The 20,243-nt window shown below is 50.4% G+C and overlaps 9 protein-coding genes across 9 annotated transcripts; 4 read left to right on the top strand and 5 right to left on the bottom strand.

Annotated features, from left to right (window-relative positions):
* Positions 1–97: 97 nt before the first annotated feature.
* On the top strand, positions 98–2,953 carry N7506_009107 (uncharacterized protein; the record flags this gene model as incomplete). Its single annotated transcript, XM_056958400.1, has 3 exons — positions 98–160; positions 225–387; positions 447–2,953. The coding sequence occupies 3 exons, from the start codon at positions 98–100 to the stop codon at positions 2,951–2,953; spliced, it is 2,733 nt and encodes a 910-aa protein (XP_056807790.1).
* A 707-nt stretch (positions 2,954–3,660) lies between these two features.
* On the bottom strand, positions 3,661–5,663 carry N7506_009106 (RAD52 DNA repair protein RADC; the record flags this gene model as incomplete). Its single annotated transcript, XM_056958399.1, has 5 exons — positions 3,661–4,625; positions 4,674–5,091; positions 5,146–5,232; positions 5,288–5,597; positions 5,656–5,663. The coding sequence occupies 5 exons, from the start codon at positions 5,661–5,663 to the stop codon at positions 3,661–3,663; spliced, it is 1,788 nt and encodes a 595-aa protein (XP_056807789.1).
* Positions 5,664–6,390: 727 nt separating this feature from the next.
* On the top strand, positions 6,391–7,413 carry N7506_009105 (UBA and UBX domain-containing protein; the record flags this gene model as incomplete). Its single annotated transcript, XM_056958398.1, has 3 exons — positions 6,391–6,472; positions 6,531–6,868; positions 6,928–7,413. 3 exons carry the CDS (start codon positions 6,391–6,393, stop codon positions 7,411–7,413), a joined length of 906 nt encoding a protein of 301 aa, XP_056807788.1.
* Positions 7,414–8,383: 970 nt separating this feature from the next.
* Positions 8,384–9,560, top strand: N7506_009104 (uncharacterized protein; the record flags this gene model as incomplete). Its single annotated transcript, XM_056958397.1, has 7 exons — positions 8,384–8,423; positions 8,483–8,559; positions 8,621–8,643; positions 8,701–8,759; positions 8,815–8,930; positions 8,985–9,077; positions 9,129–9,560. The coding sequence occupies 7 exons, from the start codon at positions 8,384–8,386 to the stop codon at positions 9,558–9,560; spliced, it is 840 nt and encodes a 279-aa protein (XP_056807787.1).
* A 621-nt stretch (positions 9,561–10,181) lies between these two features.
* On the bottom strand, positions 10,182–11,648 carry N7506_009103 (sphingolipid delta(4)-desaturase family protein; the record flags this gene model as incomplete). The annotated part of the gene is made up of 3 exons (XM_056958396.1): positions 10,182–10,988; positions 11,042–11,320; positions 11,466–11,648. The coding sequence occupies 3 exons, from the start codon at positions 11,646–11,648 to the stop codon at positions 10,182–10,184; spliced, it is 1,269 nt and encodes a 422-aa protein (XP_056807786.1).
* Positions 11,649–11,898: 250 nt separating this feature from the next.
* Positions 11,899–13,566, bottom strand: N7506_009102 (methionine aminopeptidase 2; the record flags this gene model as incomplete). Its single annotated transcript, XM_056958395.1, is given in 7 exon segments — positions 11,899–11,955; positions 12,008–12,094; positions 12,147–12,308; positions 12,360–12,623; positions 12,677–13,272; positions 13,373–13,470; positions 13,490–13,566. The coding sequence occupies 7 exon segments, from the start codon at positions 13,564–13,566 to the stop codon at positions 11,899–11,901; spliced, it is 1,341 nt and encodes a 446-aa protein (XP_056807785.1).
* Positions 13,567–14,354: 788 nt separating this feature from the next.
* N7506_009101 (uncharacterized protein) lies at positions 14,355–16,244 on the top strand (the record flags this gene model as incomplete). The annotated part of the gene is made up of 1 exon (XM_056958394.1): positions 14,355–16,244. The coding sequence occupies one exon, from the start codon at positions 14,355–14,357 to the stop codon at positions 16,242–16,244; it is 1,890 nt and encodes a 629-aa protein (XP_056807784.1).
* A 563-nt stretch (positions 16,245–16,807) lies between these two features.
* Positions 16,808–18,427, bottom strand: N7506_009100 (ankyrin repeat domain-containing protein; the record flags this gene model as incomplete). The annotated part of the gene is made up of 1 exon (XM_056958393.1): positions 16,808–18,427. One exon carries the CDS (start codon positions 18,425–18,427, stop codon positions 16,808–16,810), a length of 1,620 nt encoding a protein of 539 aa, XP_056807783.1.
* Positions 18,428–18,940: 513 nt separating this feature from the next.
* On the bottom strand, positions 18,941–19,975 carry N7506_009099 (nitronate monooxygenase; the record flags this gene model as incomplete). Its single annotated transcript, XM_056958392.1, has 1 exon — positions 18,941–19,975. One exon carries the CDS (start codon positions 19,973–19,975, stop codon positions 18,941–18,943), a length of 1,035 nt encoding a protein of 344 aa, XP_056807782.1.
* Between the last annotated feature and the right edge of the window lie 268 nt (positions 19,976–20,243).

The raw sequence follows: 20,243 nt of genomic DNA, 5'->3' as shown, positions 1-20,243 counted from the left end.
CTCTATCAGAGCAACCTGGGTTGTTTTTCTTCCTCTTTTGCTTCCTCTTACTTTTTGCTTCGTTTTGAAAATCCACCAAAGCAACTCCGATATCACCATGTCTACTGATAACGCCTCGGCTGATGCTGAGCGAAATCGCATGCTGCAAGCTATCATGCTAGTAAGTTTCACTTGCCAGGCTTGTTATGTTCTCTATCAATCAAATCACTAACCTAATCTAACAGGCTGACCTGGGATCAGAGCGTCGGGACAAGTGCACGACTTCCGATGCTACGCGGGCTCGCGCTGATGCAGAAGCACTGAACTCTCAGAGACGAAGTCATGTTGAAGGAAGTGCAGCACAGTGCCAGTCTGAGATTGACAGAGAACAGCTGAATAAATGGAACAGTCAGTCAAGAACGAGTGCTTGTGCTTTGAACCTATGCTAACTTGTTTCATTTTCAAAGCTTTCTACCAAACTGTGGATGATACAGGCCACATGGAAAACCTTCCTGATATCGCTGCTGGTCAGACTCACCGTGCGGCTTTGCAAGCTTCGATGCGGGCACTGGAAACCCAGCACGCACAGCGTGGAGCTCACGGGTTTGGTGGGCGCGGTGGTGGAATCTCCGGTTCGCGGGGACGTGGCGGCTTCAGTCCTCGTCAAAGAACTACAAGCGTGGGAGCAATTGCGAAGCCTGGCCGACCTGGACCTGCCAATCGATCAGCCACCATGTCTTTTGGCTTGGATCCTGCGTTGAACAGCAACAATGATCCCAATGAAAGCGATTCTCGCAACCGGGGCAGAGGAACTCCCAGAGGGCCCCGTGGATCAGGGCGAGTAAGAGGAAAGCAGCAAAGTCCCACACTGTCTACACGTCCCGTCCCATCTAAGAGACCACAGCGACCCGAGGTCAACTTCTCCAGCAACCTTGTTGACCCGGTGAACTTCATGACCTCTTATCGACGGGCTACTGGAGCTGCATCGACTGCTGGCCCAGAGAACGTGTCAGCTCCACTTCCAATTCCTCCAGTCTCGACATCTCTTCCCCTTGGTCAACCCGAAAAGATCAAAACAGCATCAGCGCATTCAGTGGCTCGACCTGAGACACCAAAGCCTGCTGTCAGTGTTGCCCCTGTTGACAAGTCTTTGCAATTTGGTCAGCCGAAGACCCCTACGGCTACTCCTAAGCCTGTTGCGGTGGTAAATCTCGGGAGTCATCAAATTAAAGCTCCCACTTCGCCGTCCAAGCCAGCTGCCGCCAGGAAGATTCTTCCGCTCAAGAAATCTCGCTCGGGACACTCAGCTGCACACAGCGTAACTGTACAGCCCCCGGACATCGGACCTCTCCACAAAGAGATTAAGTGGAACATCTCTCCTGGTGAGTTCCCACGAAAGAAAGAGCCTGCTGGATCTGTGGGCTCTGCAACAAAATCCAAGGTTGTCGGCGATGGCAAGGTTTCGTTTGCACACCCAACGAAACCGAAAAATCCTCCGGATAAGTCGCACATTGGTCCCAAGTCAACTATTTCTGCGCATGCACCTCAAATTACACCCACTAGGGATGCTTCTAAGGCGAAGAAAGCTCAGACTACTGGAGGTGGCAATTTGAACGTCTCTCGCACACCCAAGTCACAGAATCCCCAGGGCGCTTCACTACTAGATAGCGCGAACTCTCCTCTCCCCGTCGAATCGCTCCAAATCCAACCTATCAAGACTGAGGTCCAAGCCCAAAAGGCTGAAACTGCTCGCACCCCCAAGCCCAAACAGGTCGTAAGTGGCTCACTTCTGGATACTGCCAACTCCCCTCTCTCTACTCAGCCACTAAAGAACGTGCCTACCAAGCCGAAGATCAAAATTGAAAATGCCAAAGCTGAACATGGGCAGAACGATCCCAAGCCGCTGGCTTCTGATGATTTGAACTCACAGGTCGAAGGCTCCAAGGTCACGGGAGACACGTCGAGCGGCTCTATTCTTGATATGGCCAATCAACCCCTCAATGAAGAAGCACTTCAGATTCCTCTTAGCGCTATGACTCCTGCTTCTAAAGCATATGTCGCGAAAAGCCCAGGAACCACTGAGTTGCTAGGCCTCGAGTTTGCCGCCGACGAGTCCCCAAAATCGATCGATGCGGTTCTTTCCCGGGCAGAGAAGATCTTGCCAACTTCCAATGAAGCTGAGTTCGAGCGACTTCTCGCTCAGCGTGTGGAAGAGGAGGTCGCCATCCGTCTGAAGCACGCTCGTGAGATTTTGAAGCGACCTGGTGAGCACGCGCGGTTCGAGGACTGGTTGAACCAAGCTGACAAGAATGAAGCCGCTGTCATACAGGATGCACTGCGCAAGGCTAGTTTTACTCGCTATCGTTCGCCGGAACGGGTCGAGACTGAGACTGACTCCTCTAATGAGCCAACTCCAGAGGGGAAGCTGAAGAGCTTGCTCTCAACCCCTGTCAAAGACGAGTTCATGAACCGGTTCCCCGTCCCCGGTATCCCCGCTAGTGGCCCACGTGCCACTGATGTTACAAGCAAGGCGGTTTCTGTCCCTGTTCAGGTCGTCTCGGCATCTACCCAGGCCGCCACAGCTTCTAGCCAGGCCATCCCAGCTCCTATTCGGATTACCCCAGTTCCTACCAGCATGGTTCAAGCTAAAGCAGCTTCCAAGACGCGCTCTGCCCCAAAGCAAAGCCTCCTCGACTCCATTTATGCGTTTCAGCCCGAGGAGCCAGCTCCAGCTCCAGCTCCTCGAGTATTCAGTGGGAACATCCCCAAGCCCCGGGATCCAAAGGCGGCTGGAGTTCAACTTATTGGACCGGCACCCTACGACAAGAACAAGAAGCCTGGACATTCCCGTGCATCGAGTGTCCACACGCAGGCAGAGAACGTTCCAGTAGCCGCTTCAGTTGAGTCTGAGTCCGGTCCCCGTGTGAAGGTGATTGGTGTTCAGCCTTACATCGCCGGCAGCCGTCGAAAGTGAGCACCCTTTGATTGGGGTCCTTTCTACGTGATCATTTGAGATATTAGGAGATTTCTATTTTTTAGCCTTTCAGAATTGTATGGATTATTGCTAATTTGTAATGAAATTTTCTAGTCAGTATCTTTTCCTATCATGGTAAACTCAAGCTTGTCTTGGATCCCAAGGTCAAGGCTAACTTTCTCCCTGTAACTTTTGTATACATAATGCTAGTCTCAGTATCCCCATCCTGTGGTCTCATGGATTCTGGATATCCGTGCTGTTGATCGGTTCCAACTCTATGCATGGAGCGTTATTTCCTTTCAAAAGGAAGAAAATTTTGGCCACTCATGAGTATGGCTGTCAGGTTGTATTTCCAACCAGTTATACGAGACCCAGGGAACTAGAGAGAGAGAGAGCACGGTTATGATGAATGGTAATTTTTTCAATCTAATCAATCAACGTGGAGTTTCACCACAGTCCAGCTCGTGGATCAACATAGATGGGACTGAAAATCGCACGGGCGACAAGCATTGACACATAGTAGTTTGCGATATTCGAGACCCAGGACCCCGGGCCTACAGGTCTGATGAATCTTTAACCCCGAAACGCCTCCCAAACCTCTGCGGTAAAACGTAAGAAAAGGCCGCAGGCCTTGAACCCCGAAATATGACAGCAAAACGCAACGCGCAATTCCCCATGAGAGGAGAAAACTTGAATCATGTTCATTACTAGGCAGGCGCACGAGGCCCCGTAGACCCCAATTCTGGGTACAGGACACGAGGTCGTTTTGGATCGGTTGGTCCGGGTACGGGTGCCCCAGCAGCACCAGTGGAATCATTCATATTGACGTCGGCCAAGGGTGGGCGTTTGCCATTGAGGTTTTGTGCTGGCGGAACACTGCCTCGACTCATAGCCACCGGGTTGGAAATACTCCTTTGGTCTGGATTAGGTCGGGTCAATGGTCGATAGGATGAGACCGATTGGCCTCTAGCGACGGGACTGGCGGTTGCACCAGGGGCGCCGACCCTGCGCTGCATGTCTGCTGCAGGGTTGACGTAGTCACGGGAGTTGGTGCTTGGTGCTGGAGAGGCGGACGATAGCATGGGTCTGGATATGGGGACGCTTTTGGTGTGGTCTACGCCAGCCGTCTTGCGAATGGACGGGCTCTCTGCGTGAGGGTCGAACTGTGGGGCACCTGAGGGGACAGAGTTGGGGTTATCACGCAGGAGGTCGACTGCCCTGGCTGAAAAGAATCCACCAGATGGTGTGCCTGCTGGCGGGTTCATGTCCTGGTTTACTGGAGGCGGGTTTTCTCGTTTGATCGGAGGTTGCGCTGTGTTATTTGGAGGGGCGGCCTGGCCAGGCGGTTGTTGGGGTGGAAATGATGCGCGAGGGTTCGAGACGTTTGGTGGACCTTGGCCGGGAATTGGCCGGCCTTGTGCTGCTGCAGAAGCCATCATTGCAGGATTAGGCCGTCCATTTGGGGGGATAGGCCGTCCAGCTGGTCCCCATCGCTCTGGCTTTGAAGGCGTTACAACAGACGGATTGACTACTGTTTTCACCGGTGGCCCTGACGGTACGGGTCCAGTTGTTGATGGAGCAGCTTGACGTCGTTGTGGCTCTGTGTCTATCACGATCTCATCGGGGTTGCCGGTCTCAGCTACCCCAAAATCGGCTTCATCAAACAGGTCACCTGGATATGATCAGTGATTTTCGAGATTCCTTTCCTCTCAAGACTTACTGCCAAATTCTCCCTCGCCATCGAATGAGCCCTGCTTCGCTGGTGGGTTTGCCTTCACTTGCTGTATCGGGCGAGCAATGGGCGTCCCTTCATTATCAGGCGCTTTTGGAGGAGGAAGAGGCGGTTGTTTCTTGGCGGGAGGTGCGTAGTCAGGGTGGCGATGCAAATCTTCCACGTCCCATCTGCCCTGTTCTTGGTTTAGCATGGCGCATGGATCGGCAGGTGTTGGGGGTCTCACTGGCGCCGCCTTGACTTTGGTCACCTTCGAAACATAGTCCTTATCATAGATGCAGTTGCCCAACACGTTTCCGAAATTCCTTAAAGCACGTTTCAATGCATCTGTTGTGCCTTCTTTCTTGGCTTTCTCGAATGCCGCGGCCTTGCCCTTGCAGTTCTCGATGTGTCCATAGCCAATGTCCTGGAAGGGTCCTGATCAGCACACCCGATAATCCATGTTTTGCTGTTGTCATACCTCGTGAAAAGTCCCATCTCGGAGTGTGACCCTCATAATGACCGAAAGACCCAAGCTAATCTTGCCTGTGTTCTGGTTCTCCTCGACCTAGTTTGAGAGCGTCAATGAAGCCCCTCAAGATATGGACCCGAGACAAACTCACGAAGTCAATCTGGATGGTCTGTATTGAACTAGACCAGCCATTGAAACCAAACACCTCATTTGCCAAGTTGATACACTTATCCGCGGAGAGATAATGCACCTTCTGCCCCGCGGCACCTGGGCGTGCAGAGATGTATTCAGGCCCCAACTTCTTGTCAAGACGGGCTTGTAATGTCGCAATTTCTTGTGCTGTGTATTCGTTTATTCGGCGCTGGGGCTCCTCAAATGGATTCGCTGTTGCTCCTGTGGAGTTGGGCATCATGACGGATCCCGCACCGCCGCGGTGTTGATCGCCAACGCTGGAAGCGGCTCTGTTAGCGAGTTGATCCTGTGGATTGCAATCAATCGAACGAGTCATTGGGGTCTCACGCTGGCATTTTCTGAGAGGGCTGTGTTGTGTGAATGATGGCGTGTGGGCGCGTCTTGTTGCCTGGCGCGTTCATCGCGACATCACATGATGATAACATGATAAGCTTAGAGCTTAATTTCCATTTTGGGAAAGTAAATAGAACTGAGCAACACAATTTATCATAATCTCTATATCAAGCAATTAACAAATCAAATAGAAATAATATTATAGTTAGACACAGCTTATATATCAGGGCATCATATCCAATTTGCGTCGGAAAAGAAAGCATGGACCCATGAACTTAGGGTAAAGTCGAGTTTCCAGGTGCCTATGGCTGAAGTCTACCTAGTACCTACCCAATTATCCAAATATTTAGGTAGATAAGGACGAACGAAGAAATTGCATTGCCTTGTATTGCTTCCTTATGTGCTGTGTTATTGTATCCAAGCTTCGGTATCCTGGTGTCATACTTGTTGAGTAATTAGGAGAGAGGAGTCCAAAATTCATTTTAATCCGATCAGCTTAGCCCGTTGTCAACCCGATATCAAAGAATCAAATGTTGAGTACATTTTTTAAAGATCATTGCGAATTACTACCGCGAGGTACAGCATAGAAGCGCGATAGAAAGCCGGGGAAGGAAGTGGGCCTTATCGCTCGCCGCCTTTTTGGTACGTCACCTGCTTTTTGCGACTTAAGCTCTTCACCTTCTCTCACAACCGCTATTCCAATTTATTTACACCACAGTATCTTCAATCATGGCATCCGATCTAGACCAGCTTATTGAAATGGGATTTGACCCAGATCGCTCCCAGATCGCAGTCACAAAATCAGGTGGTTGTCAGTATCCGCAGTCTCAACACCTAAATTGAAAGCAGTGATCTGACCGATTTTACAGTGCAGGGCGCATTGCAGTGGCTCGAGGATAACCAAGACAAGCCGTTGGATGAAATCAAGGCAGAGGCAGAGGCCCAAAGCGAGGACCCCGCACTTCAACCAGGTGAAGCGCCACGAAGCTTGGTCTGCAACGAATGTGGCAAGAAATTCCGAGGCCAGTCGCAGGCTGAATTCCACGCCTCGAAGACAGAACACGTCGACTTCTCCGAGTCTACGGAGGAGATTGCCCCGTTGACCGAGGATCAGAAGAAGGAGAAGCTGGCAGAGCTGAGAGAGAAGCTTGCAGCGAAACGCGCAGGGCAGTCTGTGCAGGATAAGGAAGACAAGAAGAGAAACGAAGTATGTGTCTGGGTTGGAGTTGATGGTCAACCGGAGGAAGCATACTAACCATGCCCTAGGAAATCCGACGCAAGAGCACCAAAGAAAGCCAGGATGCCAAGGAAGATCTGCAACGGAAGCAGCAGATGAGGGAGGCGGCTAAGAAGAAACAAGAAAAGCAAGACGAAATCGATGCGAAGAAGCGCATCAAGGCCAAGATCGAGGCGGATAAGGAGGAGCGACGCCTCAAGGCCGAACAGCAGCGTGCCGAACGCGCCGGAGTTGCGCCGCCTCAGCCTGTTGCCCAGGCGCCGGCCCCATCTAAACCTGCTTCAGCTTATACCGAGTCTCGTTTGCGTTTCCAGTCGCCCAAGGGTAACATCATGAAGACCCTGCCCGTGGAGACCACCTTATTTGAAGTTGCGGCTGCCCTGAAGGAACAGGACGGAGTTGATGTCCAAAGCTTCGTTCAAAACTTCCCGAAAAAGGTCTTCGATGCCGAGTTCTTCGGAGAGAGTCTGAAGGAGCTGGGACTCGTCCCCAGCGCCAGTCTCGTTATCCAATGAGTGATGTCATACCCCCTCGAGGGCGCATAACTAGATAGTATACTTTACTTTGCTATGAATGAAATGAGACGAACCTTTGCATGGCGCGGAAGAAGGGCATGGTGTTTACTTGGGGACGAGTCCTACGAAAATAATCTGGATACTTTTGGTTATTAAGAAATGATTTTTCTTTTGCGCCCTCTCTTGGAACATTTTTGGCTCCAGACTAGTAGATAAGCCAGCTCAAGCAGTGGTTGAGCCCAAGCCAGGGTTCCTTGGAGCTCCATGGCTACCCATGTAAATGAAGCCTATGAAGTTGTCTTCGAGGGCATCTGTGTATATACTCCGTACTGGCCTTGAAAATGGATGGTTGTCTCAGTCACACCAACCTGACCCTCAAATTTGACCAAGTGGGATGGCATACCGTTAGTTATATTGGGATCGACAAGAGGGTTGGGTTTTTTTTAGAAACTTCTGAGATGAACACATTGTTTGTTTTTTGGAATGGCGTGCGTGAAAAATTGTGCCAAAGCACCCCCAAATGGTGACAATCAAACATGAACCAGCAAGATCTATAGGATCTGATCTGTAGACTGGAAAAGTGGGATGACCCACCGAGGCACATGCGGATCTAGGTCACTCACGTCGGCGCCCGAAGATGCACAAATGGGCGCTTACGCAGTGGCGGTCACCACAGAAAATAGCTAGCAAAGCGAGGTCGGCAGAGCAGCTCAAGTAGTCCAAGTAGTCCAAGAAAGAAAAGAGCATATCAAAGCAGAACGAGGTGAAACAAACAACTCGAAGTGACATCACCTGACTGGTGACTAAGCCCTTTCCCCGGGTAATCAAACTCCTGATGTTGCGGCCTGTTTAGACCTGATAACCCTCCCACACGTTTATTTTCACGGCGCGACCCAATCGCACACACGTTTTTGGCTCTTCTGCCCTCTTTGTTCTTTTCCCTTTAGCTTTGATCCCGACCAGGTGCACCATGACTATTCAAATCGAGCCTTCGGAGCTGGGCTTCAAGCGTAAGTGCTTGGACATGTGTCAATCTCTCAAATGTTGGCCTTTGAAGCTTATACCATAGCTGCAGGCCCTTTCAACCATGAGGTTTGCCAGGTGCTCCGCTTGAGCAACCCAAACCAGGAAGCTGTGGTTTTCAAGGTTCGTTCTCCCAATGTTCTGTCGCAGACTGCACAAACTAACAGTTGATCCTCGGCATCAGGTCAAAACCACCGCTCCGAAGCAGTACGTTCCCGCAATTCCATGCGCGACTCCATATATGGTTGGCTAAACAGAAAACAGTTATTGTGTGCGCCCCAACTCGGGCCACATCGAGCCGGGCCAGTCTGTTGAGGTTCAAGGTTGGTCTGATATTTGGATTCGCACAAAAACAGAAACGCTAATTATTGGTAACAGTGCTGCTGCAAGCTATGAAGGAGGAGCCTGCTCCAGGTGCCAAGTGCAAGGACAAGTTCCTGGTCCAGGCCGTCCCGGTCTCCCGTGGCTTGGAGAATGCCACCGTCTCTCAGATCGTACGCTCTGCCGAATCGCGAATGTTGACAAAGCACACTGACAGTTCTATCTAGTTTGATCAAACCCCCAAGGCCGACGTGGTTGAGCGCAAGATCCGTGTCGTCTTCATCGCAACAGATGCCTCCTCAGACAAGGCCAACGAATCGGTTCGTCTTGCGACAAGCATATCCTGTCTAAATCAGACTAACAACTCCTAGGTTCTCGACGAGGAACCCCCCTCGTATAACTCCCCCGGCGGCGGTAACTTCCAGACCCCTGCTCCCAAGAAGATCCAATCCGACGAAGCTTCCCCGATCCCCGCCCCCGACTTCGCCGAGAAATACAGCCCCGAATCTCCCCAGCGCGAGCCCGCATCCGCCATTTCCACCGCGCGTTCTGCCGTTGCCAATGCCCTGCCCTCAAGCGATGATGTCAAGGCTCAACTTGCCGAAGCCAATGCCACAATTCAGCGCCTCAAGGACCGCCTCGCAGACCAAGGTCTCCGGCAACGCAAGACTGGCGCCGAGGCCGGCTCGGCCGCCCCCGCCACTATGCAGCAGTCACATGCGCAAGGGCAGGGTGGTGTGTCGATCCAGATTGTCGCGGCACTGTGTCTGCTGAGCTTCCTGATCGCCTACTTTTTCTTCTGAGCTGGTCTTCTCGCTTTTTAACGGTCTAATATGGCTGCGTGACTCGCACGCCTCCGGTTTAACGTCGCTGACGCCCCCCACAAATTCCCATCTACTCTTTGAAGAGCATGCCGTTTCCTATCTGTTCTAGCATCAGCCTTTCACTGCGCTTTGATTTTCTCCGCTGATATTGATATACATATCTTCTTTGCCCCCTGCGAATTTCTTGAGGCTTGATTCCTCTATCCGTTCTCCCGGCTTTCCTTATGTTTTCCTCACTTTTCCTGTCTAATCCCATTTCATGACGCACTAGCCTCTTGATTAGGTTTTTCTTTGTTCCATAAACAATTTTTCAGTTGGCGAGGTAACCCTTGTTCTTGTTAGACCTGATCAGTTCTACATCCTAGCTGACGATTTTACTCTTCCAATGTACGGTTCACTATTGAAACATATCGGTAGTAAGCTTGTCAGCCCTTGGCTGAGTACAAGTGTAGACCCGGTACCGCAGGCCTGCTATTCCGCCAAACAAAACTGTAATGCAAGGTTAAACGGTTTAATTCGAATTCATAAACTAGTAACTCCGCCCATAATGTGTCATAGAACCGCTGAAAATACCGACCCTTTTTAAAAAGATAAAAAGCTCTAGCACTGAATCTCACTCTCTTTCCAGCCATCGCCTTCCTCACCCGCCGGACCCGCCGACGCAGCCGAGATACCTTCACCACCGCGCCCAGTCCCCTGACCAGCAGTCTTATCACCCTTCTTCCCACCACCGACAATACGACCACCCTGCTCGCGCTTCACACGGCACCAGGGTCCAACATTCTTATCCAGAATAAATGTATAGATAACCCACACCCAGCTCCGATGGCAAGGAAGCGGCTCATAGAAATCACTCGCGATCTCATGCAACTTATGCAGCTTGGTCCACGGAATAGCCGGGAAATCGTGGTGCTCGTTATGCAATCCCACATTGTAAGTGAGGATATTGAGGGGGCCGTAGTAGGAGTATGTCTCTGGGGGAGGAAGTGAGTCCAGGGGATGCGGCTTCTTGGTCTTCTCTCCGTTCTTCAGCTGTGTCAGGGACTCTGTGCCACCGGCCTCGACGTTAGAGAAGAAGTAGTGCTCAGCGATGAAGTGGCCTGCGCAGGGGTGCAGGGATCCGGCTAGGAATGAGCTCATTAGGAAGTAGAAGACTGGCTGGTAGGTTCCGCAGAGTTGGGAGAAGAGGTAGTCGAAGGCGATTTCGACGGAGACGTTCATCAGGTGGATGTATGTGAATGGTGGGCTGTAGATGAACATTGGGCGCACGGCGTAGAAGAGGATTTGAAAGGTGCAGAAGAAGGTCTTGCCCAGGAGGGAGTTGAGGAAGAAGGCTTCGACTGCGGTGGGGAGGTCGGTGTCGAGACCTGTTACTCCGAGGGATTTGTGGTGTGTCAGATGGTAGGGCTGTGTTGGTTATGTTAGTCAATTGGGTTCTGGTCCGAGGGTGAGGGACGTACTCTGAAGGCAGCACTGTATGGCAATCCGATGGGCAGATTGGCAAAGATAGCAAGCAGACGGTTGGCAAATGGAGACCGGAAAGCCAGATTGTGTGAGATCTCATGGATGGCCAGGAACAGGTTCTGGTTGCAAGTCGCACCGATCACGTATGCTGTCACCAGGAATCGCCAGTCGAGCATAGAGGTATTGCGGAGGAGGTAGGCGCAGCTAAGTTGCAGAGAGACCACACCGAGGACAACCCATTTTGTGAGCGGCTCAGGGCCACAGAGCTTCGTGACCTAGATTTATGAAAAGACTGGATTAGCATTGGAGTTGCAGGTAAGGGCCGCTCGCATCCAATCCAGGGATCTCCGCAAAACCTCCGCACGAGGCATTGGCTGATCTCTGGTACTGCGGCGAGCGCTAACGGTGCATCGAACATACCTCCGGGTGGGCTTTGATGATTGCTTGCCGTCTTGAACGATGCGGCTCCTCGGTGTAAGTCCAGAAGAAGTGGTCGTCGACCAGGGCCTCTGGTGCCTGGATCCTTGTTGACTCGGGTTCGGTCTTGGATGCTTTCGCGGCCGACACTCGAAGGTGCGGCGATTTGGTTTCAATGACCGACATGCTGTTAGTTGATAGTAGTCAAGCCCCGATGTAAAGGACACGAGCCAATTTAAAAAAAGGTCGGGACCTGGTTGTTCCACGTGGGGCGACGCGGAATACTTGATAGCCTATGGCTTGGCAGCGATCGGCACATTAATCTTGCCACTACGGAGTGCTTGCCCTGTGGTTAGAGGCATTACTAATGGACTTTTGTTGTCTTGTACAATATGTTTCGATGTACTTTTGGTATCTGCTTATATCTAAGATTGGATCAGTAGTCGTCGCCGCGGCTGATGACTTCCTTAACATTCGGGCGCAACACAATGGTCTGGAGAACGTTAGTAGATGCATGTGGAGTAAACAGAAATAGAAACACATACATGTTCGTATTGGGCGGTGTATGAGCCCTTGATATCGCAAAGAGGGGGGTAATCATTGACAATGCCAGATGAGACCAGGTTGTTCAGCTATATTAATGTCAGCTTCCGAAACAAATGTTCTAGTTGATGGTAAACATACGCCCAAAAGGTACTTGTCCTGGCCGAGACGATCAAGGTAACGGCGACAGAAGGGAAGGGTGCCGAAGTTCTTGTTGATGACATTCAACAAGTTCTTGGCGGAAGAAAGACGGAGGGGAACGTTGGGGGCCTCGGGGTTGAGAGCATAGTGTGAGGTTTCCATCTAGTGATGTGTTAGCGTAGTCTATAACTGGTGGTTGCATGATTCGCTCACCTCCTCCCGCACGTATCCCTTTCCGGTACTACCGAAGGTCTCAATGGCGAAAACCTCGCCTTCTTCCATCTTGGTCTGATCGGTGCCCTTGACAATTGGAACACTCTTTCCGCCGTGGATGATGTGCTGATCAATGTTGTGACCGTTCAAGTTACGGATACACTTAACGGGGTGCATGGTGCCGTTGAGTTCAACTTCGTAGCTCTCCATGGCTTCCTGGATAGCTGCTCCAATATCGCTCATGCGGACGTCAATTCCAGCTTCCTATAGACCAGTTAGATTTCCTCATGTCGATTGCGCCCAAACTAGAAACTTACCCGGATACCAGTGTTGGTAGCGTCCTTGACAGCCGCCAAAAGGGGGTCGTATACAGGGTCGAAGGACATGGTGAAAGCACTGTCAACGATGCGACCGTTGAGCTGGGCACCGAAATCGACCTTCATAACATCTCCCTGGTTCAGAACCATCTTGTTTCCGGCGTTCGGGGTGTAGTGCGCCGCGCAGTGGTTAATGCTCAGACCGCAAGGGAAACCCATACCACCCTTGAGGTTGTCACCCTCCTCCAGACCGGAGTGGCCGGTCAGAGCGCGCACTGAATCCTCAATACCCTCCGCGATTTCCGTCAAGGTCTGGCCGGGCTTGATGTTCTTTTGGGCATATTGGCGGACTTGGCGGTGAACTTCGGCACCCTGGCGATATTCCGTCAGGAAGTCATTGTTCATGCGATCAAGGTAGCGCTTCTCTTCGTTGGTGGTACGGTAGGCATTTTCGTTCAAGTATTCGACGATCTCGCCCTCGGGGTATTGGCCGTTGGGGAAAAGATTGGAAACGGGAACACGGGGAGGTTCGCTTTGGACCTTGGCGCCAGCCTTCTTCTTCTTCTTGGGCTTCCTCTTCTTCTTCTTCTTGTCGGCTATATTAGTTGAGCGGACAATTAGCGCTATTCACGCCTGCGGGGTAGGATCCGAAGCGCGGGGTAAAAGACAAAATGGATTGATTTTGGAAACACATACCTCCAGCAGCACCGCCCTCTGGTGTGTCTTCTTGGGCGTCGTCCGAGTCGTCCTCGACGTCGGCGGGGGTTTGGTTGGCTGGGGGGCTTGGGCGTTGACTGGTAGTTGATCAGTCACGCGGTAGAGATGAAAACACCAAGGGGAAACTCCTTACGATCCAACTGATCCAACTTCTCAGTAGTTTGAGCTGCCATCTTGGTGTTGAGGGCAATTCGATGTGTCGATGTCAAAAGAGGGGAATATTGAGCGGATGTCGGGGAAAGAATTTTGCTGATAAGAGCGATAAGGGTTGGAGATTGCCACTGTAAACAGCCTCATGTTTGGTTGGATTCTGTTCATTCTTTTGAATTCTTCCGAGCTTTTGTTTTGTTTGAAACTCGATATTAGTGTAGGCTGAGCAATTCCTCCACACTGTTATCTCAAATGCAGCCATACTCGAGAAGGTAGTATGCGTTTAATGATCCTTTGATAGTGTCTTGTTCCTTTGGCTCCGGTCCTCTCTTTACGGTGCTCTCGTGTTTTCTATAACGCTATAGATATTCAGGACATTCGACTAGGGTCTCTCTAAGAAAAGTGCGACTGTATGCAATTTATTTTGAAGCAAAACAATGCTATACAGTGCAAGTACTAGATACTCATAGTTATAGTACTTTTCTAACGCTAGTCCCAAAATGGAAATGTTATCGGACTATCAGCATCTTGAACCTCGAGTTCGCGTCCGAACTGTGATCCATCTATCTCCCTTTCTCATTTCGGCAAAAACGGCCATTGAGTCCATCCATTATCAAGATTAGCCGTGGACACTCGCGAGGCTTGATTGCTTTGGAGCTCAGACCCCCACTACTCTCCACCAGATAGTTCTTCTGATCCCTGTCCTCTTCTCTTACGCATGTTGCGCAAAGATCACTGATCGCTTTTCTTCTTGTCTCTTTTTCATTCTCTTTTTCACTGAATATTTTCGGTCACGCAGCTTCAATCGATCATGTCTTTACTGGACCTCCCAATCGAATTGTCAACGCAAATCTTGTCATATCTCGAATACGCGTCTGACGTTTGCGCATTCTCACAGACCCACCCTTCTTTCTATCGTGTGGCTCAACCTCGCATTGCCCAGGTCGTGGAAAATGAAGATCCCCCTCTCTCTTTAGTGGATGCTGCGAAGAAGGGAAGTGAAGCTTCTGTTCGCAAATTGCTGAAGATGGGCGCCCGGTTCCCAGAACCTTTCAAGCCCAGCATTGCCACCGCTCCTGGAGACCCAATGGGATGGGCTGCCAAAAATGGACATGTGGGGGTTGTGAGGTTGTTTCTTGAGCACGGCAGAGATCCCCATCCACTCAGCAGCTGTTATGGGGGCCCCAAAGAACCCGTTCCTGCAAACGTTTCCTACTGGGACCCGCCACTATTGAGGAATCCTCTTTGCTACAATCCTCTGATGCTAGCAGCGATGGAGGGCCATGAACCTGTGGTGAAACTTTTGATAGAACACGGTGTCAAACATCATTACAACGATAACGCCGCTTCCGATGTGAGGTGGGAACACCCTTTGACATGGGCAGTCATCAAACAGAATATTCCAATCATAAAGCTTCTGATTGATATTGACATAGACGGTCCATTGCGCTCTAGCAATCGCTATAATAGTCCGTTGCATGCACTTGCGCTGATACCTCCAACCAGCGTCCATTTTGATGAGATCTTTGATCTCCTGACCTACTTTGTGGACTTTCACTCATGTCGAGGGGGCGATTTAAGCGCATTTGAGCTTGGGGTGAGTAAGGGGAATGTAAAATTTGTCGAACGTGCACTTCACTGGGAAAAAATCAACGAGTTGCGTCCTCGTGACATCACCTATCTTTTGAGGAACGCTGAAGAAACGGCCCGGACAGATCCCAAGATGGCTTCTGTTCTCATGGGTCAATTTGACGTGAACCAGGCTATGAGGTATGACGATGCTGCACGGGACAGGCTTTTCCGCGCGGCTGCCGCTGGTGGCTTCATGGATGTGATGAAGCGGCTTATGAAGGACTATAAGCATTGTCCCCTTGGCGAGGATCAGTATCTGCCTCTGCTAGGTCTCGCTGCTCAAAATGGGCATATTGAGATGTACAAGCTACTATCCAAACGCGAGGACACTGCCAGATACGGACCAACCAACCAGCCGCAAATGCAAGAATATGATGTCCACCCTTTCACAGGCTTTCAGCCACCATACGACATGACTCCGGAAGATAGTCCAATGATCCAGGCCCTCCATAGGGGGCACTACGAAATGGTCAAATTCCTGATTGACGAAGACTATGATAAAGTCCTTGCATCTGAAGAGGGGCCACAGTTACTATTTGATAGAGCACTCTTCTACGGACAAACCGAAATTGTTCAAAAGCTATTCGACAAACGCACCGCTCCGCCATTGGGGGATATTATGTACGAGGATTGTGCACTGTCGATCTGCATGGCAATCCTTGGGGGCGAAGCTGTCTTTCGCACACTCTTGAAGAACGAAGTTCACCTTGACCCTAAAGATCATTATCACAAAAAAGCATTCGAGCTCGCAGCCTTTCGGGCAGAAGTGCCTATTCTTGAGATATTTCTAGACGCCGGATTCAGAAGTGATATGAAAAGATGCGGCTTCGCGCCAGCGTCTGTGTCTCTGCACTGCGAAGACGGTCTTACCTTGCCTTTGATCTATGCAGCTCATGCAAGGGACAGAAAGGACGCCGAGGCTGCGGTTGATCTTCTGCTCAAACGGGGGGGCGTCGATCAATCAGCCGAGTGGCAAAGGATCTTGCAGCGCGCTATATGCAACAGCTACCGGTTCAATGACGGCTCAAATATTCAGCATGCAGTTGAAAATTTTGGAATGTTTGCCTAACTTCCCCGATGAGGCTACTGGCCTATGGGAATTGGACAATTTGCAGCTAGCCGATCTTCGGGTCCCGGCCACTCAACTCCTTTTGAAAAAAGGAGCTGATCCCCTCTTCTGGAACCAGCATGGCCGATCTCCCCTGGTTGTGGCAACAGTAGCAGGGAAGAAGGATATCGTCAAAGTTTTGTTGAATTCTTTCGATGAACAAGATGTTCCGCTCAGTGAGATCGAGCGTCATGTGCGGGTCGCTTGTTCCATTCGTGATCTACCGCCTAAGTTGAGAGGATACGGTCCAAGCAAATCAACCTTGGATGAATATGGCCACCCATGCGAGCAAATCGAAGGCGATACAGAACTCTTGCTCGAAACGCTCATCAATCCCGCATTTGAACACGATCACGATGAGGATGATTATGATGAGGACGAGGACGAGGATGAGGATGAAGATGAATATGAAGACGAGGACGAGGATGAGGAAGACGAAGGATTTGAAACTTCTACAATTTCAAGACCACGCAATGAAGGGTCACAGGATACAGGTCACAAACCTGACCGAGACACAGAAAGGCTCATATGGAAATACTACTGGCCCAAAGTCTATCCCCCTTGTCCAAAATAAGGGCCCGGTCAATCCAAGCCTGATTTTCAGCGTCTTGAGAAGCCAATTTTCTGTTTGCTCCTCTCTCAAGCAAAATCCTCGCAGTCTCCAAATTCTTTCCTTTGTTCAAAGCCGTACTGAGTGCCAGGTCCAATGACCGGCCTGTGCCAAGTTCGCCATTTGGATTGGCACCGTTATCAAGAAGCAGTTGAAGCGCCTCTTCGCGGTGATGGAAAGCAGCCACATTTACTGGACAACAGTTCCCTAGCCGTGCACGCTCTAGCCTGTAAGAGGGTGCAAGGAAATCCTTCTCCTTTATCAGCAGTTCGAGAAATTCGATGAACTGGTGAAGGATCGCCCCCTTCAGTAGGGCCCAACGCTGGTTACTGCCTGATTCAATGACGCTATCCACGTTGAGCCAGCTTAGCAGAAGAGCTCCCACTTGAGGGCTGTTGCGCTTCATACGTGAAAATTCTTTGAGAATTTGGGCCTCGCTTAGTTGCTGTGGGCTAGATCCGCGTTCTAGTAAAAACTGTATCAGTTCTATGTTCTCTGATTCCAAGGCCTCGAGTAGTACATTGGGATCATCCTGAAGCTCTGCACCGGCATCCATCAGAATCTGAATCATCTGCATCATTTCCATGGTTTTACTTGGTGGTTGAGATGCAGCTATAGTTAGGGCTGTGGGTCCTCCTTTCCGGTGATCATTGACATCACAGCCATATCTGATCAACAGCTTGACCATGGATGGGAGCTGACACCTAACTGCTTTGAGTAATGGACGAGCAGCGTAAAAATTGCGTTTGTAGAATCCTAGATGGGGTTTGAAGTTGAACAGTAGTTTGACTACTTTATTCTGTCCAGATCTCACGGCGCGCGTGACCAAGTCACGAAAGTATTTTGCGTCGATAGGGCTTTCATTTCCGGCGCCGTCTTGTAGTGAGCTTTTCTGAAGGAACAATTGAACCATTCCAACATGTCCTTTTTCCACGGCAATTGCCAAAGGTGACGGTCCACCTCCACTGCGATCATTGACATCACATCCATATTTGATCAACAGCTTGGACATTGAGAGAAGTTGGCATCTAGCCGCATCACGCAATGGGTGTGCACTGAAGAAGTTGTGCTTGTAGAAGTTTATATGGGGCTTGAAGTTGAAAAGCAGCTTGACTATGTCCTTATGATTGAACAGGACAGCGCAGAACACTGCTGAACGAAACTGGTCTGCTCGAGTCGCTGCCTTGCTTTTTGTGCTGTCGTTTGTAAAGGCGTGCTCCAGGAATAGCTCGACTATTTTGATATATCCAGTTCCTGCGGCAATGATGATTGGTGTTTCGGCCTCGATGGCATCCATTCGGTCTGTGTCTTTGCATTTTTCGATGATATTTTTCGCCACTTCAACTTTTCCCTCCTTTGCTGTCCATTCAACGATGCTTGATATTTGTTGCTTGTCCAGGGCATGGTAAAGTTTGTCATTTGAAAGGAGATAGAAGTGTTTATTGGTTTGGGCGAACGCGTTGAGATCTTTTGGTGTGGTGAGACAGGTTATGACTTCGAACAAGAGTTCATTGGGAAGGTCGGCGAGAGACATGGTGTACAATTTTGCAGCGTGGTTTCAAAAATCACACACCAGGCATTCAGCCTTTATATTGTGACAGATCATACTTGAGGCCAGTGCAATAACAAAGATGGAGTATTGAAACTTGGAGAACAAAGGTCTGGGGGATGGAGGATGTTTAGCGCCGTTGGAACCAGCGCGTTACTAAGGAGTCTCTTACTCCCAAGTCTTAAATTAGGTCAAAGTAATATGTACGGAGTACAATGTATTATCTTTAGGTCCCAATCTGAGATCAGCTCCAGAGCTATAGCGATGTCTGAGGAGACGCCAGACAAGACCTCGAAACTTGTTTCATACATCCACGTAAGTGTATTGTTTGAGCTTTCTTTTCCTTCGTGTCTAGCATTATGTTCCAACGTTGGTATTTCTTGGCATGCTCTCGTTTGTGTTTTTGCTAGCCATTCTTGTTTCAGAGATCAGCCTCGTTGGATAGCATAGAGGACATTGATCGGGTGGCATCGGCTGAAGCATGATATTCTCAACGAATTATAGAAAACGCAAAGCCTGCTCCAAATAACCTCTAGCGTCTGCTCTGATCTGCTCGAGGATTTCTGCGGCTCTTCCGGGCTGCTTTACCAGCCCAACACCCGTCCCAGCCCAAATACTCCCCATATCCTGAACACTCAATCTTTCCGCAGCGGGACCATTCATTGCCCCGGAAAGCCAAGATCGGATATTCTTTATATCAACCCCAGATCTGTATTTCTCATACGCCTGATTTTTCAAGCATCTCCCATCATAAGTTTCCGGCCAAAAGTTCGGGCCCCAGATCTCATCAAAAACCCTCGACCTTGCCGTCGACTGTCCACCGTCAGACACCTCGAATATCGCATTCCGATAGACAGCCGGGATTGCAGTCTCTTCGGCGGCAAGAAAGCGCGTCCCCATGACCACCCCTGAAGCGCCGAGACTCAATGCCGCGGCACATCCTCTTCCGTCAACGATCCCACCCGCCGCGATCAGCGGGATATCGAATCCAAGCTGAGAAAGGGTATCTGCAACCTCCGGGATCAGAGACACTATGCTAGCTCCGTCTTGATGTCCATGCCCCCCGGCATCGATGCCCTGCAGAACAAGCGCATCTGGCTGACATGCTCGTGCCACTTCTACAGCAGCTTGCACGCTGCCTAGTTGGACCCAAATGCGTGTCTGTGGTGATGCGCGTCGTATGCTCTCAGACCATTTTTGAAGCTCGTCTGCCTCGGCGAAAGATAGCCATGCGACTGCTGGTTTGTACTTTGCGAAGAGATTCATCCAGGCTTCCATTGGTGTTCCGAAGACAATCACCCCAAGACCAATTGGGAGGGTCGGTGTTTTGATGTCCGCCAAGGTCTTTTTGCTAATCTCAAGTTCGTATGTGAGATCTTGAAGGTGATCCATAAACCCTATTTGACCGAGACCGCCGGCAATGGTCACAGCAGTGGCGAGTTTGCTTTTGGCGATTCCGCTCATGGGGGCATTGATTATGAGGGGTGTTTGGATCCATGGAAGGTATGTTTTGAGGGTCTTTAATTGAGACATTTTGTTGATACCGGGAGAGTCCAGGGACGGATCCCTCCGGCCATTTATAGTGGCGGATCTAACGCCGAATGAAACCAAAGGCCGAATGCAACTGTTCCAAGGTTAAAGACTGAGATCCAAGGCGTAATGTGAGGTTGGAAAATAGCCCTAAAATGCCTTGGCGGGGGCTCATATTTCAGAATCCTCATTAATGAAGACAGATATCATGCTTTGTGATCGCTGCTTATCACGGAATGTCATGATCCACAGGTGGGATCACGTCTATAAG

The sequence above is a fragment of the Penicillium brevicompactum genome, assembly GCF_028827555.1.
Source record: "Penicillium brevicompactum strain IBT 35665 chromosome Unknown utg000006l_segment0_segment0, whole genome shotgun sequence".
Classification (NCBI taxonomy): domain Eukaryota; kingdom Fungi; phylum Ascomycota; class Eurotiomycetes; order Eurotiales; family Aspergillaceae; genus Penicillium; species Penicillium brevicompactum.
Note: the sequence above shows the minus strand (reverse complement) of the source record. Positions and strands in the feature narration are given on the sequence as shown.